Genomic DNA, 18,789 nt, shown 5'->3' with positions numbered 1-18,789 from the left:
CAAATTTCATAAAGAAGTAGTGTTACAAATTAAATAAAATTTTATACATACTAATAGAATTCTAATAAATATTTGTGCAATAATTTATTTTGATACACTTACTCGTTCAAAAATTATTTATAAAAAAATGTAGCAAAATGTTTTTACTACATAAGCCATTATTTATAGGTTAAATTCTTTCTTTGCTGTCAGTTTCAGGGCCAAAACTTTTTGTCTTTGGTTAGAAAGAAAAAAAAGGAAAATCTAAGAAGTCTACTTACAGTTTTTAAATTTTGAACTTTTAGCTGGTACCCAAAACATCCTTACGGAAGAAATAAATAAGAGAATTGTGCTCAAATTTTCAAATACTTAATAGTAAAGAACATAATGAAATTTTTATTATTCATGTAATTTTTATTGATTATATTTTTATATTTTTGAAATGACATATCTTTAATGATGAAGAATTGAAAAAAATCTGTTTTCAGTTCCAAATTGTTTTATTTCTTACGTTATAATGTTGATTAGTAATCACTTTATAAAAGTATCAGAAAGATTCTGTTCAGATTAACTTCTCAAAGTGAACTCCATAGGGAGAGATAGAAAAGAGGGTACATCTATTTTATACAGGAGCCTTTAAAAGAGCCCTTTGCGAAGGGATTTCTGACTGAGTTAAGTAATCGGCGACGCGTGACTGTCATTTAACAAATCGTTCCGACGACTCGAGAAGTCAAGCTACGGTAAATCACATGTCTGCGGAAGAGGCCACCGACAAAAAGAGGAAGACCAAGTCATCAGAAAACTTGGTTGAGCTTCTCTCTTTTCTCTCCTTTTTTTCTTCTTCGTTAATGCCGCGTTCCGTCGTGTTCTATCGCGTGTACGTGCGTAGTACTTTGCGCTAAATATTCCAGATTTTTGGACTCGCTTAAAGGCTGCTCTTGTCAGCCAGCCCTTGTCGATATTCTTCTTTTACGATCTCTTTTCTCGGAAATGTGCAGGTGGAGGAGATGCGGCAGCGGATGGAAGAAAAGAACCGGATGATCGAAAAGAAAACGCAAGCGGCAATGCAGGCGCAACAGGAGCGCAATCGCATGAACACCGAGCTGACCGAAATCAAGGATCACATGGACATCAAGGATCGCAAGATCAATGTTCTGCAGCGCAAGGTGAGTCACCTCTTTTATTTATTCCAGCTACTTCACCGAGGAATTTCCTTCCTCGAGGTGCAGTCAAAGGGTTTCGTTTATTTTCGTTCCGTTATCATCTACTTTCCTCACTTTAACCATTTCTGCTCGTCTTTGTAACGTTTGCATTCGTCAAGAGCCGCATCGCAGCGCGAGGAATCCACCTCATTGCGATTCATAACTCGGAACGGGCGAGTATTATACGAGAAGATTGCCGGTTTGAGGCAGATAACTTTTAAAATGAATTTCCTTATCGCGCGGCGCCGTGGCGTTTAGTTCTTCATCCGAGGAGAGATACAAACGCGAAAGACGGACGTGTCTAGCAAAATGCGTTCCTTTATCGCGTGGAGTCAGTTAGAGATTAGGAAAATATTCGCGTTAATACGAAACATAGATTGTACCAATGAAATAAGTTGTCCGTCGTTTTAAAGGAAACTGTTGCAGAACCAGCCGCAAAAGGATGTTTTTCATTACCGTATATTTTTCTTATTATCTTTTCTGAAACTATAGCCTTATTCTGCTTACAACGTGCTCTCGCACAATAGATAGATGGTATTGTTTTCGGCTGATTGCTGCTTGCGAAGTGAAGCCGAGTTGGCGCTAAAAAAAGAACAAGAAGTTAAATAATAGAGATGTCTTCAAAAATTATTTAGAAAAGTTATTTATTCTCTAGAATTAGCGAAAGTGAATGATTGTGAAAGTAATAAATGTAATCGTACACGTCGCAATACGTTGATGAATTCTTTCGTTCCAACATAAAGTTTACATACTGAAAATATATTGAGAGAAAACGATGGTTGCAATTACTATTATTTGATTATAATTTATAATTATTTTTGATGCCAACTATACATTTATAATTGTTTTACACAGAACAAAATTAGTATTAAATCAACATTCATTCTTTCATATATAAGCGAGAATATAAAATCTTCTTGGAAGAATTTATAATTTTAAACAGATATAATTTGCTTGCTTGAAGAAAATATTTCTCTTTCTGCAAGCAAATTGTGTCTGTTTAAAATTATAAATTCTTCCAAGAAGATTTTATATTTTTGCTTATATATGAAACAATGAATTGTTAATTTGTTATTAATTTTTTTTTCTGTACAACCATGCAAATTATAGCTAAAGCATTTGTTTTTGCATTTATTACGTAAAAATGCATACTTATTTTATTTTCAACATTCATATCTTAATATTTAAAATTATTATAATTTATAATAAAATTCTTCTATAGTTGGTAGAATTATAAACATAACGTTATAATTACTAATGTAGCAATAATAATTATAAAAATGGAGCTGCTATAATTTTTTTACTCATGCAATTCTAATTCAAATGCCAAATACTTTTCTCTCTTTAAAAGGATAAAATAATAGAGAATTGAATGACATGTAACTGTGAATAAAACAGTTAATAAACGCATCGATAAACGTTTCTTATTAACGGAATGATATCTATTTTAATGTATGGTAATAATATGGGATGAGAGAGTTGAATTAACGGAAGGGTTGAATAATACGCCCAGCGTCCCACGCGGTCTCCCACACATAATGGAAGAATGGAATGCGCATGAGTACGAGTACGAAATTCAATCAATCGCCTAGTGAATTGCAATCGGCTCTTTGAGAAAATTCCGGGAGCTGATCCCACGAGGGGTGACGTACGTGCCGACACTGCGAAACGTAAAACTCGGTATATCGGTATCGATCGCACGTGTGACGACCGTAATCCTGAGGCGAGAACTGCAATTGTCCCGTCGCGGAATAAATTTTTCACTTTGTCCTTGACAACAGCGGAATGCCGATTTAGGCGGAATGTATTTACATTTAATTGGAGAAACAGTCTACGTGCAAATGTAACATGAAGTGAAAGGGAATTGGGTGTCGCGCGTACGTGAAAAGAGTGAAAAGGAAAGAATGAAAGTGGAATGTACGCCGAGCCATACGCCTAATTTTCGAGGTCTGTAATTTTCGTAAGATTCTCGTCTAAAAAAAAAAGAGAACACCTGCGATAAAACGCCGTGATAAAAATCTACTACAGTTATCTCCCGTTAGCTTTTGTCCATGACGGTGATTTTGAGCGGCGCGGCGCTTTGACGGCGTCTTCGCCTTTGATTATCGCTTCGTCAGCTTCGTGAACACGATAAAGGTCTTCCCGCCTCGCGTTCGTGACGGGACAGATGCGAGAGCTTCTAGGATTACAGGCGCGCACTCGTGTACGCAAAGTACCGGGAGCTAATTCTCGCGGAGCGGCTGGAAAAAGTGCAATCGACGGATGCGATGCGCTCGACGTGTCGGTACATACATCCCCCCCGTGATGTTACAGCGCGAGAAAGGAAAAATGCGCATGAGTGCCAGTAGTTCGGTCGTCGATTAGAACGACATACGATGTGTATGCGTATGTGTGTGTTGGTGTGCCCACTCGCCTTTGTATTTGATTCGACTTTCTTGCAATGTTTTTGCGTTTGCCTGCAGTTTACGTGCAGTCGTGGACGCAAATGCAGTTTGCGAAAACATTACGTTGACTTGCAGCTGTATTTGCGTCATTTACCGTTCTCCGTTACATACCTCTTTTTATTAATTGGTATTTCTCTTTACGTTATGTTTCACCGGCAATAAAGTATCGCAAGATCAAATTATATTTTTTACCATCGTTGCACCACGATCACGCAGAACCTTTCCTTTTTTTTGTGATCGACTGCAAAATCCGTCTGCAAAATCCGTAGAAAAATACAAAGGTAAACTCACCCGGAGGTTTCGTACAAATTTGCATTATTTTTGTTTACCATTTTTGTAATTAATGAGTATTCCTGTACTTTTATGTTAATACAAAACTTATATTGTTAATTGCTTTGTTATTTTGCGTTGATTATGTCCGCATTACAAAGTACTTTACTTTATTAATTTTTAAGAAATATGAATTTTGTCCCACTCCCTTTTATTCTTAATTCCATTACCATTTGTTTAATAGATAATTGTAAGTAAATTATATTATTATTATTATATACGCTATTATTTAATTTATTTAGTATAACATCTAATTATGTTTCTGTATGGATAATTTATGTATACAGTGTATGTATGCTAATTCCTATGCCCAATTTAAGTATTTAGTTTGATTATCGTCTGTGCCATTATTAGACGTCATATTTGTGTTGCGTTACGTTATGCTACTTATAGAATCTATTATTTGCTTTGACACAAGCACCGTATTTATTTTTACATTAGCGTGCCTGTCGTGACAATGATGTCTGAGTATGATTATGTGAGTAAAAGAAGACCGACGAAAATGTGTTGGCAGGTAGGTGATTACGTGAATTTAAATTAATTAACAAGTTGATAACACATTGATATCTCGTGGGACTTCATTAGAGATACAGTGTCTAAAATCGTGTTAGGATCATTCTGAATTTAATTTCCTAAATGTAACGTAATCTTGATGTGTACTAATTGATGTTACCATGCTGGCCTCTCCTTACATCTCACAAACATATACAACAATTTTAAATGTTTAACGTTTAATTTTAAACATTTAACATAAAAATAAGATTTTTCACGACATCAAACATAGTAAAAAAAAAACATGTTGTATTTATGTTAAAATCGTTTCTTGTTAAAGTTTTTTATTGAATTTTTAACATAGCATATTTTTAACACAAGTGTTTATTTAACTATGCTATTTAAATTAATATTCGACATTTTGTAATGTTAAAATAATGTATGATTAAATGAACAAATAACATAAAAATAATATACTGTTGAACCTTAAATTTTAATGATGAATAAATGAATTTACGTGTCAATAAATATTTTAAAGAATTTAATCACATTATACATTAATTTTACTCAAGAAGTATTTATTTCTGTAATTTTAACAAGGCTAGATCCAGATATGTAATTTGCAAATTTTTGAAAGTTTAATATTATAATATATAATTTAATGTTATAAAAGTAATACGTAACATTTATTGTCAGATGCCAATGGATCAAAAAGGTTAGAGTTACAAAGTTTTTATTTTTTCTTTGCTGTTCGAGATCAATTAATATTTTTTCCTTGAATATATTTTTACCTTTTCTCTGTTTTTATTTTTTCACGTTTGTTTCATAATTCTACAAAACATATTTTTTAAAATTTATTTATTTATGAAATAAAAATAAAGTAAAACTAATTGTTTAAAATATTAAATAACATTACATCTTCCTTAAATATGTATTATCAATTTCCTATATAAATATATAAATTTATAATATATATAAATTTCTTAAATATGTAGTACTCTTTAATAAAAGCTGCGAGTTCTAAAGTATTACTTAGAAACTATAGTTAGATTGAATCCGTGAAACTTTAGCGATTCGCAGAATTATTTATCTCGCAAGCAATGATCCAAACTTTAAAATCGTGTAACTCCAACCCTTTGATCCAATGATACCTGAATACGTTACGTATATATTTTAAGACATCCAACTTTATTATGTTTTAACATCAAACTTATCAAAATCCATAAAATACATACCTTTATTAACCACGCCAATATGTTACATTTTTGCGTTAATTTGTTATGTAATATTTATATTACTTTTTAATATCTTCATTTTTAATTAAATTAACACGTAAATTGAGCGGACCATTAGGGACACATATTTGTATTAAATTTAACACAAATTTCTCAACTGTATATTAGAATTATATTGGTTTCTCAAAGCCTAATTAAAGAGAGAAGGAGAGACAACTTCTGAGGTCAAACAGAGGAAGATATTATTTTTATGAAGATAAAATTATAACATTTTTGCTTATTCCTATACTAACAAATCGAATGACAAGTAAGATCAAACTTCTCGCCTTCTGAACTTATGGCTGAGTTTGCTGTTGACTTTAGATCGAGAATCTGGAGGACCTGCTGAAGGAGAAAGACAATCAGGTTGATATGGCTAGAGCTAGGCTGACGGCGATGCAGGCGCATCATTGCAGTAGCGAAGGTGCACTTAGCAGTCTCGAGGAGGCAATCGGAGATAAAGAGAAGCAAATGGCACAATTACGCGAGCAAAGGGATCGTGCCGAACAGGAAAAGCAGGAGGAGAGGGAATTGCACGAGAGGGAGATCGCCGAATACAAAATGAAGATACATACATTGGAGTCCGAGGTGAGCAAGACTAGGCGGAAACAATTTCTCTTTTATAGTATCTCATCTCCACGTTTTTATTAATCTTGTACAATGAAAAGTCACTCGAAAACTCTACAAACTTAATTTTTATTCTATAGGAGTGAATTTTTATTTGTTAAAGTTTTTTCTCTTATTAAAAAGCATTTGAAACATTACACAAGCTTAATTTTTACGCTTTTAGAGTAACGTTACACCCTACGGAATTTAAAGAGTAAAGTGAATAATTCTTTTATTTGTTAAGTATCTTTTTACGTAAAAAAGGAGTCAACTAACAAGCTATTATGACACAATAGTGAAGCATTAGCAAAACGAAGCTTTTACATATTTTCTTCTTCACGTATGAATCGCCAGGTTGAAAAATTGGGCGCGCGTTTGGAGCGAGCACAAGCGGAGAAGGATCGGCTGGAGTCGAAGCTTGAGAGCTCACAATCCGAGCTCGGCAAGAGCAAGGCTGAGCTGGACAAGGCCGCCTCCGAGGTTGGACGTAGCGGTGCGGACTGGGAGGCGGCGAAGCAGCGGCTGGCCAGATTGGAACTGGAGAACGAAAGGCTGCGACACGACATTGACCGATCGCAGACCAGCTATGGTAGGGGCACGCTGAACTCGTCCCAGGAAATGGAGCGTGTACAGGAACGTGCGGACAAAACAGCTGCTGAATTAAGGAGAGCTCAGGCCGAGCTGAGGGTTACGCAAGCGGACAATGAGAGAGCACGTGCCGAGGCTGCCACCCTCCAAGAAAAAGTAAATTTCTTCCTTATTTTCTCGTCGTACGTTTGCGACGATATACAAACTTATTAAGTCCCAAGAAGTCATTACTCGTTTTACTCTGTTTTTTTTTAACTTAAATCTTAATCAAAATTTATAGCTCGCAATTCATATTAAAAGGAATTACTCTTTACGAAAATTTAGTCGACAATGAGGTGGGATATCTGGGAAAAAATGAAGATTGAAAGTGGAGGTAAATGAAGTAAGAGGCCTCTGCCTATTATTGACAAAATTAACTATTGAATGATATATAACAAACAAATTTTTGAGTACCTTTTTGAGTAAAATAATTTAATATAATTATTATTTGTACGATATATAATAAAATTTATAGACGAAAAAGAGAAAAAATGATAAAAAAAGCTTTTTTGCTTTTACGTACATTCTGTTTTAATTTGTTATTTTAATAAAAATTTTGAGATTAATATTTGTACCTTATGAGACTAGATGACGATACAAACTTTAATCTCAAAATCTTTTTTTGAAAAAACAAAATAGTTTTTTCGTTATTTGTTTTAAAAGACGTGAACAATTTTTCTTTCTTGAGATTTTTAAGCATTGAAATGCATGGAAAAATTTTTCCACCTCTTCCAACCTTTTGACCCATATGGTGATAAAGGATGATATAAACTTTAATCACAAAATTTTTATTGAAGTAAAAAGTTTTCACACTTTTACCTTTTTTGTACTCCTTTGAATCTACATTTTTTATAGATTATTAAAATAATAATTATATTAAATAATTTTACTCAAAGGAATAGTCAAATAATTATTTATTTGTTGAACATTTGTCAGTAAAAGAGCAGTGACCTATTCTTTCTACTTCTATTTCCAATTCTTACATCTTTTTACTAGATATTCCACCCCTAGATCGGAAAGAGTAATTCTTTTTATTTTTAAATGTCTATTAATTAGTTCCAGACTCTTAAAATTGAAACACAATTAATAATTGGAAAATAGGCTAATGAGAGTCAGCGCGGGTAAAAGTACGCAATCACAAGTATTAAAATTAAATCATTTATTTATTTTTAAATTAGAAATTTATTATTTATTTCTAAATTAAAAATAAATAAACAATTTAATTTTAATATTTGTAATTGCGCACTTTTACTCGCGCTGACTCTCATTAGTCTATTTTGCAATTATTAAATGTCTTTAAATATTAATTGTAAACTAAAAGTTTTGATTAGGACCCAAGGATTAAAAATAGGAAAGCGCGTAAGGGCCTCCTTGAACTGATCAAGTTAATACTCAATTGCAATACATATCTGAAATGTATGACATTGATAAATTTATTTCAAAAATTTTTAACGACTTTAAATCTATTAATAATTTTGATCGAGACTGTTTTAATATTTTTTATTGAATTTCATCTCTGCAGTAGCAAGTTAATTTCAGAATCGTTATTTAAGGAACTGTGAAAGTATCGCTTGTCCTACATAAATTGCGAAGGAGACGATTCGTAGCATTTCGATTTCGCGACGACTTAAAATATCTCGTTTTCTTCGGCGTCTCTCTAGTGAGAATGTTATTTATACATTAATTACCGGTGCTATCGATTGACCGGCACAGAAGTAACCTGGACTACTTTGCTGGAGCACACAACTCATGTACACACGTAGCCACTCGATGATCTATTAACGGACGACCGAAGGTCCGTTTCGGACCGCGACTCGGCAGTTCCATTTCGACGAGCACTTTTCGAGGATCGTGCTCGAATCGGTCGCGTATCTTCGCAGACAATCGATTTTAATCGCATTCGATTCGAACGCGTTCTCAGTATTCACCTGGAAGGCAAATACTTCGAGAACGCGTCTTCTTCCTCGTCCTTGTCCCATTTCTCCTGGACCTTCTTCACCTTAGACCTCGCGTCACTGCCCTCGTTTTCCCGTCTATACCTTTACCCGCGCAATTGGATCCAATTTCCAATCACGTCTTCATCTCCTGCACCCGTTGTCTGCAACCGGCAGCAAAGTAACGATCCTACCATCCAAGTGACTGGAAAATTGCTCACGCGCATTACCATATCGCTCGTTTCGAGGATCACGGCTAAACGGTGTGCTTAAGTTCGCATTTGCCTGGCTCGTCGTTTAAGCTTGCTCCGCGTGGCGACAAGTTAATGACAGGAAATAAAGAATGGGAATAAATCTCTCTAAAGAAAAAAGTCGCGTTAATGTTCGATCTCGTACTGCAAGTAATTTTTCTATAATTAAGGAGGTTACTTTCTAAAAGCGTGAAGAGAGCATTTCCCAACGATGTTGGACGTATGCATAAATTTTCATTATTTTAACGATATAATTCCTAGCATTACATTACAAAAATGCAATTTCTAACTTGCGCGATTTTTGTCACCCGTGATATTTTTAAACTTTTAAGAAGGAACAAAATTTATAATTTAAAAAGAAATTATAATTGCAGTACTGTTAGATTTAATTGAAAGAGAATTCAAGTTTACGTGTAATCCACAGTTAATTCAATGAAATTTACGATGCGAAATTTTCTTTCTTCTTTACAAGGTGGAAAAGAGTCAGGGCGAAGTGTACAGGCTCAAAGCCAGGCTGGAGAATGCTCAAGGTGAACAAGAGAGCTTACGAGAGGAATACGACCGAGCACAGGCATCCGTGGCTCGTCTTCATTCCGAGAGAGACAAAGCGATTGGCGAACTCGAAAAAGCGCAGGAGGAACTCGAGCGCACGCAGGCCACCCTTGGCAAGGCGCAGCTTCAGCAGGATAAACTGCAAAATGTATTGGACAAAACACAGAGCGAGAACGATAAGTTGCAGGAGAAGCTTGAAAAGACGCAGACGGAAGTTCGTAGAGTGAGTAGTTTTAAAAGAATCAAAATTGTATTCTGTAGGTACACAATAACAGTTTATTGTCATGTGTATTCTTTACTTTTTTTTAAACATATGCGCTTTATGAATTATTTAATATATATAGGTGTGTTGCAAAATGAATGACATTACTTTCAATTATTTCCATAAATTAGGAAAAGATCGTTAATACCGACACATCATTTTGTTTCTTTTTTTTTAATGTATTTTAAAACAGACATTAAAAATGAAACTTTGGAAACCTAAATATAAATTAGAAAGTGTCTTCTATCAAATATTATAGCAGTTTTTTTAATCTTTTCGAATGTTGCAATAATTAAGTTTTTCGTAAGTAAAAATAAATGTCTGGCAGAACAAGCTTTAAAACCGATATAGTAAGCAGTAATACTACATTTTCTTGTCCTTTAACATGAGCCATCTGTATACAGAATATTTACAAATTAATATATATATATATATATATATATATATATATATATAAGGATTCTCTACAAGTTTTTTTCACTCCGATGTAAAATATTCTTTTTCAGTAATTTATACAAATATCTTATGCTGTTCCGTAAGATTTAATATGTAACGCAATAATGTATAAAAATTAGATTAGTAGATTAATTATTAATTTAATAGATAGATCTCTCATAATGTTATTCTGTTCTGTAATTTGATTAGCTTTTAGTTAAAAACCATGAATTTTTATTTTTTTTAATTATTAAAGTAGATTGTGTTTTTATTAGAATTTACAAAGTGCAATGTTTACTTTTTTGAGAAATAAGGGAGCGCTACTTTAGAAAACCCAAATCGACATTGACGAGATTTCTTAATTATTTATTTTTACTATTAATTTTTGTATACATTAAATTCATTGATTTGCGTCAATGTACGCTGAACATACGATACATGACAATTATAGATGCAAATGGAGAGAGAAAAACAGAACTACGACTTCGAGAATCTGCAGAGTCAGCTTGACAAAGCGTTGGGACAGTCAGCGAGAATGCAGAAAGAGCGCGAGGCGATTCAGCTTGATGTGGATCGACTGCAGGACAAGTATGAGAAAGCTCAGGTAAGCGTAATTAATCAAAAGTAATCAACTAATATTTAAATTTAATAACAACTTGGTATTGATAACTCGTGTCATGATCGTTCGTCAGATCATAATGCAGCGGCTGCAGAAGGAACGAGATAGCTTCCAAGAAGAGATGGAGAAGATGCACGAGAGGATAGAATTCCAGCAGAATCAATTAGCTAAGATGCAACGCGAGAAGGAGAATGTGCTCTCAGAACTCGATTTGGTAAAGGAAAGATGGGAAAAGACGCACAATACTCAACAGAAGTTAACGGTGAGTTAAATGAGCCCCCTTACAGACAGTAAGGAAGGATAATTTTTTAATTTTTATTATGAGCCATTTTAAATTAATCTTAACATAAAGCATATTTTATTTTATCAGTCGATGTTGATGTCATTCTGCAATAAAATTGTATCAGAAATTGAAGTTTTCATTTTTCGTGATTTCTTTGGAATTAAAACAGATGGAGCGAGACGACGCGCTGACTGAAATTCAGATTCTAAAGGAGAAACTGGACAAGGCACAATATTCCATGAACAAGGCTCAAGAGGAACGAGAAAATACTACTAAGGAATTCGAAAAGATGCTGGAAAAATACGATAGGTAACGCTGACCAAAAACATTTACATTGAAAAAATTCGATCAATTTGTTACATGACTTAAAAATTGACTTATAACAATATTGCAATACGAGAAACAAAGATGTTTAAAATAATTTTAATTTCAAGTGAAATTTATTTTTATAAAATATTTATGTACGTAAATTATAGTGAAAAGAGAAACGGAAAGTAAATATCTGATGGCGATGTAACAGGTCGCAGAGCGAGGTGTACCGTCTGCAGAACCGCATCGACGTGATGGAGGCGGACAAGGATCGGCTTGAGCTGGAAACGGAGAAGCAGCAGATGTTGGCGACAAAATCGCGCGAGGAATCGCGTAAGGCCCAGGAAGAACTCGCCCGGGTGCAGGAAATGTACGATCGTGCGGCGCTGCAGCTCGGACGCACGAAGGAGCACGAGGAAAAATCGAAGGAGAGCATCGATCGGCTAAGCGTCGATCTGGAAATGGTGCGCGAGCGTTACGAAAAGTCGCAGATCGAGCTGCGACGATTGCAGAACGAGCGCGAGAAACTGGTAGCCGACAACGAGCGCATTAGTTTCGAGCTGGAGCGCGCGCACTCGCAGCTCAACAAGGCGCAGGCGGCAACGGAGAAGACGCAGGAGGAGCTCGCGCGTATGCAGCTCGAGATCGAGAAGATGTACGAGAAGCACGATCGACAGCAGGCGGAAGTGAGGAAGGCGCAGAGCGAGGCGGAACGGCTCCGCACCGAGGCTGAGAGCGCGCGCGAGGAGGTCGAGAGGTACGCGACACGTTTCGGCAAGTACCAGGAGAGCCAGGAGCGGCACAAGGAGGAACACGAATGGGCGAAGCTGGAGGTGGAGCGGCTACGCGATCGTCTGGAGAAGGTGCAAGCGGAGCTCGATCGCGCGCGGAAGGCCGAGCAGGACGCTTCGAGACTGCGCGTCGATCTGGAGCGTGCGGAAGGCGTGCGAGGTAAATACCAGTACGAGCAGGAGAAGTGGCAGAGCGAGGGTAGTAGGCTACAGCAGGAGGTAGAGAAGCTACGCGAGCGGCTGGAGGGCCGCGAGGCCGAGCTGAAGAGGACGCAGTCGAATCACGCCGAGCTCGAGGCGAAGCTGCACGAGGCGCAGCTTCAACTCGAGCGGGCGCGCGACGAGACCGGCAAGGCTACGGCGCAGCAGGAACGCAATCGTTCGGAGATCGAGCGTGCGCGGATCGAGGCCGAGAAGATACGCGACCGGCACGACAAGGTGAAGATGCGGGCTGATGCACTCGAAGCGGACAATGAGAAGCTGCGCGTCGAGATTGTGCGGCTGGAACGACTGATGCAGACCGAGGGTAAGACGAGATCCGAGAGCGCGAGTATCGAGGTAGAGCGTCTACGAGCTAGCCTGGATAAGGCGATCGTGGCGCGCGATCAGGTCGAGCTTGAGGCCGGCAGACTCGCGAAGGAGCTCGAGAAGGCACATCTGCAGACCGCCAAGTATCAGGAGGCCACCGAGGCCAGTAAGAAGGAGATCGAGCATCTTGCCGCGGAGATGCAGCTACTGCGGGACGAACGCGAAGCGCTGCGTCAGGAGTTGCGCCGCGTGCAACAGCAACAGCAGCAGCAGCAGCAACAACAACAACTCGCCGGCAGTGAGGAACTTGCTCGAATGCAGTACGAGTTGCAGCTAGCGCAACGCGAACGCGACAAGATGGCAGCGATTTTGGAGAATCGAGAGAAGCACGCGGAGAAGATGAAGGAGAAACTGGAGGCGGACGCGAAACAACTGCAGGTGGAGCGTGATCAGCTGGTTATACAGCTGGAGAAGTCGCAGGAAATGTTGGTCAACTTCCAGCAGGAGCTTAGCGCGAACGAGGCCGAGCTCGAGCGTCAGCGCGAGGAGGCCCGCCGTCTTCAACAGCGAGCCCACGCGCAGACACCCGATCGCGCTGCTAAGGAGGCAATGGACGCGCAAATGCGCGAGGTCCAACGGCTGCAGCAGCAGGTGCAGAACATACAGCAGTCGCAGCAGAAAGAGCGACAGCGCGCCGAGCAGGCAGAGAAGCGGGTGCAGGAGTTGCAGAAGCAGCTGGCGTCACGCGGCGCCGAGACTACCCAGTCCGACGCGGCTCAGCTTGAGCAGTGGCGGAAGCTGTGCGAGACGGAGCGGCAGCGGGCGGATACTGCCGAACGCGAGGCTGGCGACCTGCAGAAACGGATACAGACGACGGAGCGGCAGCTGCACGCGCATCAGCAGCAGATCCAACAGATGCAGGTCACCATGCAGCAACAGCAACAACAGTTGCAGCAGCAGCAGCAACAGCAGCCCTCGCAGCAGAACGGCCAGGAGGTCGCCAGGCTAAGAAAGGAGTTGGAACGCTCTCGCGAAGAAGTTAAACAGGCGATCATGGAGCGCGAGCGATTCCAAGCGCAGCTCGAGATGCTGTGTCAGGAACTGGAGAAGAATCAGGTTAGGGGCCGCAACGGCGGCGGTGGCGCCGACGCACGTGTTGGCCTCACGCCGTGCTCGCTCGCGCTGCTGACGACAATTTACAATCCAGCCATTCACAACACCATTCATCACCATAAGCACCATCATTATCTCCATCAGTACCTCAACTGTCACTACCACTATCACTACTATCCCGCGCACTCTGCCCGCATTCTATAAAAAAAAAAGTCTTCCCTTGATGTGCAATCGAATCTATCGTTGTGTCGAAAACGATGCAGAACGAAAAGTCTCGTCTCTTCTTCTTCTTCTTCTTCTTCCTTCTCTTCTACTCCGAAGACAGACGCGCCCAATAGACTTTCGCACACGTCGCAAAAAAAAAAATATATGTAACGAACAGATCTATGTATATGTGTGTAAATATGCGTGATTCGGGACCGACCAGACACGCTGCACCATCCACGCGCGCACATCTTTTCTTATCTTACGTTATATATGTGCACAAACAGATATCCGCAGCATAGTGCAACGTCCCTTCGACAGAAGATCATTACTCCGACGACGATCTTTCCTTCTTTAATTCCTTTCTTCCCGATAATATTTCCAAGCACTGCCATTTGCCGCTCATTGCTGTCAGAATATGTTCTAAGTTTTCATTATTTAAATGTTATTGTTTAAGGGCCAGTTTCACAACCATTGGTTAATTTAATTGGCTGATTATTCTATCGGAATTGACCAATTGTATTTGTCGTTAAGTAGAATTGACCAGAAATAACCAATCACGGTTGACACTTAACCGGTCAGTTAAGTTAATCGGTAGTTGTGAAACTGGCTCTAAGTGTTATGATCATTATTGTCTTTGTTGTTTTTTATCTTTATTGTTATTGTTATTATTGTTATATATTATTATCAGTATTAATATATTATTATTAATTATTATTGTTGTTGTATTTTGAGTTGCCCACTGGCATTGTGATTATTACTGTTATATGATAAAGAAAGCGAGTGCAAAAAATAAAGAATAAATAATAGGCATATAGATAATATAAAAATGGAATGATAAATAAATGAATGAAAAAAAAAAAAAAAAATGTTTAGTTATAGCGCTTGATTATCGCGCTCGTTCGCTCGCTTTCTCTTTCTCTCTCTTTCCCGATTATTATTACTATATTTAATCATATTATTACGGTTGCGCTTATATCGCGTGTTAAATATGGCAGCAAGAAGTAATCGTGAAAATATTTATGTTGGAAAGCATGCACTGCATCGATGAGATGAGGAAATACTGCTTCATGTTTCTATAATTTCTCTGATTTCTGGAATCTATCCAGTTGACACAATTGTAACTACTATATAATTTGGGAATAATATTTTATAAACAAACATTTCGTAATATTCCTAATTTATACTACTTGTACCATAACTACTTGTATCTTTTACGTTTTTCTATATAATATAAATATGCAAATGTTACATATTATTTACATAATAAGTATGTAATGTTTTAATACACAGAATTTAAGCATTGGAACTATATAGATATTATACAAAAAAATAATTATAATAAGATGATGTAAATGTATCGTTATCATTACTTTTAAAAAAACTTTAAATTATAGTATTTTTTATATAATTACGATATTGTTGCAACTTTCACATTATGTAAAATATGATATTGAAACTTATATAGTGATCACATAATTGTGTCGACAGATATCTGGATAGATATCTCCTGCATAAATATCACGCAGAAGAACATAAGCCTTTGCCGAAATATTTCAAAGAATTGGTATCCTCCTCTCTCTGATTGGTGCACACCTCGAGCGTTTGCTCATGTATATATATCTCTTATTGTAGGTATATACGTTGTTTTATACTCGCCACGTTTTTTATTACAATTAATATATCTCTTTGTATATACATACATATCTCGCTGTAATAATTAGATATGGAAGAGTGTCTGTGTGATGTCGCGTCTGATTCGTTTTATTATTATTATTATTATTATTATTATTGTTGTTGTTGTTCTTATTATTATTCACTTATCATGCATTCATAATTTTGTCACGTCGACCAATTGGTTAGCAGAAACGCAGCTCTTGATCTTCCCATATAAAAATCTATTTTACGCGTTCGCACAATTTCAAATATATATCGCTCATAAAAGAAATAAAGTATTAATCGGTTTTTATCTGAGAAACGGGAGGACTGAGAGTTAGCTTGTAGCCTTAAAATCTAATTGCACTTTGGAAATTGGGATTCATACGCAAACGAGTTATAGCAGAGTACATTGAACCCAAGTGCAAGTAGATGATCGTCGGTTTTGCATTTTGGAATGGTCATTATCATAGCTCTTACGGCACATATCAGCTTCTCTTTCTCTCTCTGTCTCGCAGTTGATTTTCTGGCTAATTCAGAAAGAGATAAATAATAAATCGTGCATGCGACGAAAGTGCGACAGATGGGCTACAATCGACTTTTTCCTAAATGCAGGTGGATTTGCACGAGGCGAACAAGAAACTCCAAGCTGGCGCCGCGAAAGCTGGCGCCGATACTATGCAGGAGAGGAAACAGATCGAGGAACAAAGACGACAATTGGAAGAGCAGAGAAGACAGACGGAAGAACGAGCGAAGTCCGTAGATCAGAAAGCTAGGACGATAGAAGAAAAGGAGAGGTCGCTCCAAAGTCTCGACCAAGACCTGAAGAAGAGGAAGGCAAGAATGGACCAACTGGAGCAACAGTTACAGAAGGTAATTGCACTTCTTGTCAAAGTGTTTTTTAGCTATCATACAATTTTAGTTGTGTACATATTATAGATTTGAATTTTTCGAATAACTCGGATCCGAATTGAATTCTTGTTTGAACCGAATTGAACTCTTGCCTGATTTGATTTAATTCGTCTTCGAATAGTTTGCATGTTATACAAATACTGCAAATATTTATAACTTTCAGATTTGAGGAGCGCTCCATTCGCTTACTTAACTTCTATTTTTAAGTTATAATATACAATGTACACGTTGTTACATTAATAATTATTAATATTAATAAGATTCTATAATCTTATCAAATACATTTCTTAAATGTGAGTGACCGCTTATAGTATTTTTTATTAAATTTATATAATTTAATATTTATATATTTTAATTTATGCAAGCAGAGTGGTGGAGCGCCGGACAAGAGATTAGCGGAATTGCAAAAGGCGCTCGAGAATGCCGAGAGAGATTTAGAAAAAGCGAAGGAAGAATCGGGCAGGAGCGCCGCCGAGACCGAGAGGCTATTGCAGCTCGTGCAGATGACACAGGAGGAGCAAAACTCCAAGGAGAAACAGATCAGAGAACTTCAAGAGTGAGTATTATATCTTAAATGTGATGACACAAATACACTTGAATCAATTACTACTTACAATACGGAGTTTTAAGTTATAAACATATTATAATGCATTGCAAAGATGTAAAAATTGTAGTTTTTTTATTACAACATATAATTTTATTTATATTTTTCATTAAAAATATGCGCGACAAAATTATTAAAATGCGATACATATTTTATTAAAGATATTGTGATCAGATGTAAATGTGATACATATTTATTATGTGACGTGAAATAAATTATGTGTACATATCTTTAAAACTTGTTATAACAAAATAATTATGGAAGATATACGCATACAAACTTTTTATGATATTTATGACATACTTTGAGAAATAAATTGAAATGATTTTACTACTAATAACGTCAATTTCTTTTTCGCAGTGCACTCAAAACCGCACAAGCTAAGTTGAAACAAGCTACAACTGCACATCAAGAGGTCAGTATATTTTATATTTACTTATCAAATATATTAATAATAAAAAAAATAATTAATACATATTAATTAATATGTACATATATTAACATATACTTTTTTTATCTATTAACCTACTAATTGTTTGTCTTCTGACATTTTCCACGCTGCTTTCGGATGTACATCTTCGCATATGCTTCACGTATCGTTGCTCATCCTCTATATGTATTTCCTTTCGGCTTTTCATTGACAATACTACAAAACAATACACAATCAACAACGATATTACTTTTTCCTCGAAACGTTGCTAACAGGCGGGACCCGCCGGATTCCTAAAAAGCTTGTTCTAAGGTCGATTTTCGTTGGGGACGCCTTCTCCGTTCTTTTTAGTACAATTTGCATATTAATAAGCGAGACTTTACGAGTATAGACATATACACGAGACTTAAACGAAGGATTGATGTCGATCCGCAAATGGACAAAACCCACGTCGAGACATATAATTATTTTACGTAAAATGCTGCGACCATTGTTAACGTATTTAATAATTATAGCAAAAGGATAATAACGATAATAATACAACAATAACTTGATATATAAATACAAATATTGAGAATATATAAATATTGAAAATAAAACTATAAATATAAATATAATGCAGAGGATAAATTAATATAAATATACATATTAACGCGACAACGCGAGAGAAGACGACAACGGTAACAATAATGTTAATTACTATTATTGAAAAAAAAAGACCGAAGTACATATATATATATACAGATATACATACCTACATACCGGCGTACATACATACAAGAGATACAAATACACTTGCACATTCATCTGTATATACATACTATTATTCACACGATCGCGGAAGTTATACGTATGTAGATGTATATATGTATGCACACGCGTAAATATAAATATAAATATAAATACCAGTAAATTGGGAGATAGAGATGAAAGAAAGAAAGAAGAAGGAGCG

At 36.9% G+C, this 18,789-nt stretch overlaps 1 protein-coding gene across 2 annotated transcripts in view; it reads left to right on the top strand.

Annotated features, from left to right (window-relative positions):
* LOC105203844 (ELKS/Rab6-interacting/CAST family member 1) overlaps positions 1–18,773 on the top strand; it is an 85,138-nt gene extending 66,365 nt beyond the window's left edge. For both annotated transcript variants that reach the window (XM_039450757.1, XM_011172764.3), the window contains 12 exons: positions 978–1,145; positions 6,046–6,309; positions 6,682–7,071; positions 9,612–9,914; positions 10,840–10,992; positions 11,081–11,269; positions 11,460–11,599; positions 11,811–14,034; positions 16,507–16,764; positions 17,172–17,359; positions 17,768–17,822; positions 18,113–18,773. In XM_039450757.1, the coding sequence (XP_039306691.1) occupies positions 978–1,145; positions 6,046–6,309; positions 6,682–7,071; positions 9,612–9,914; positions 10,840–10,992; positions 11,081–11,269; positions 11,460–11,599; positions 11,811–14,034; positions 16,507–16,764; positions 17,172–17,359; positions 17,768–17,822; positions 18,113–18,148 (4,368 nt within the window). In that variant the 3' untranslated portion in view covers positions 18,149–18,773. The remainder of the gene's footprint in view (positions 1–977; positions 1,146–6,045; positions 6,310–6,681; positions 7,072–9,611; positions 9,915–10,839; positions 10,993–11,080; positions 11,270–11,459; positions 11,600–11,810; positions 14,035–16,506; positions 16,765–17,171; positions 17,360–17,767; positions 17,823–18,112) is intronic.
* The last annotated feature ends 16 nt before the right edge of the window (positions 18,774–18,789 follow it).

The sequence above is a fragment of the Solenopsis invicta genome, chromosome 6, assembly GCF_016802725.1.
Source record: "Solenopsis invicta isolate M01_SB chromosome 6, UNIL_Sinv_3.0, whole genome shotgun sequence".
In the NCBI taxonomy this organism is placed as follows: domain Eukaryota; kingdom Metazoa; phylum Arthropoda; class Insecta; order Hymenoptera; family Formicidae; genus Solenopsis; species Solenopsis invicta.
The sequence above is the reverse complement of the archived record's forward strand: the minus strand, read 5'-3'. Positions and strand labels throughout refer to the sequence as shown.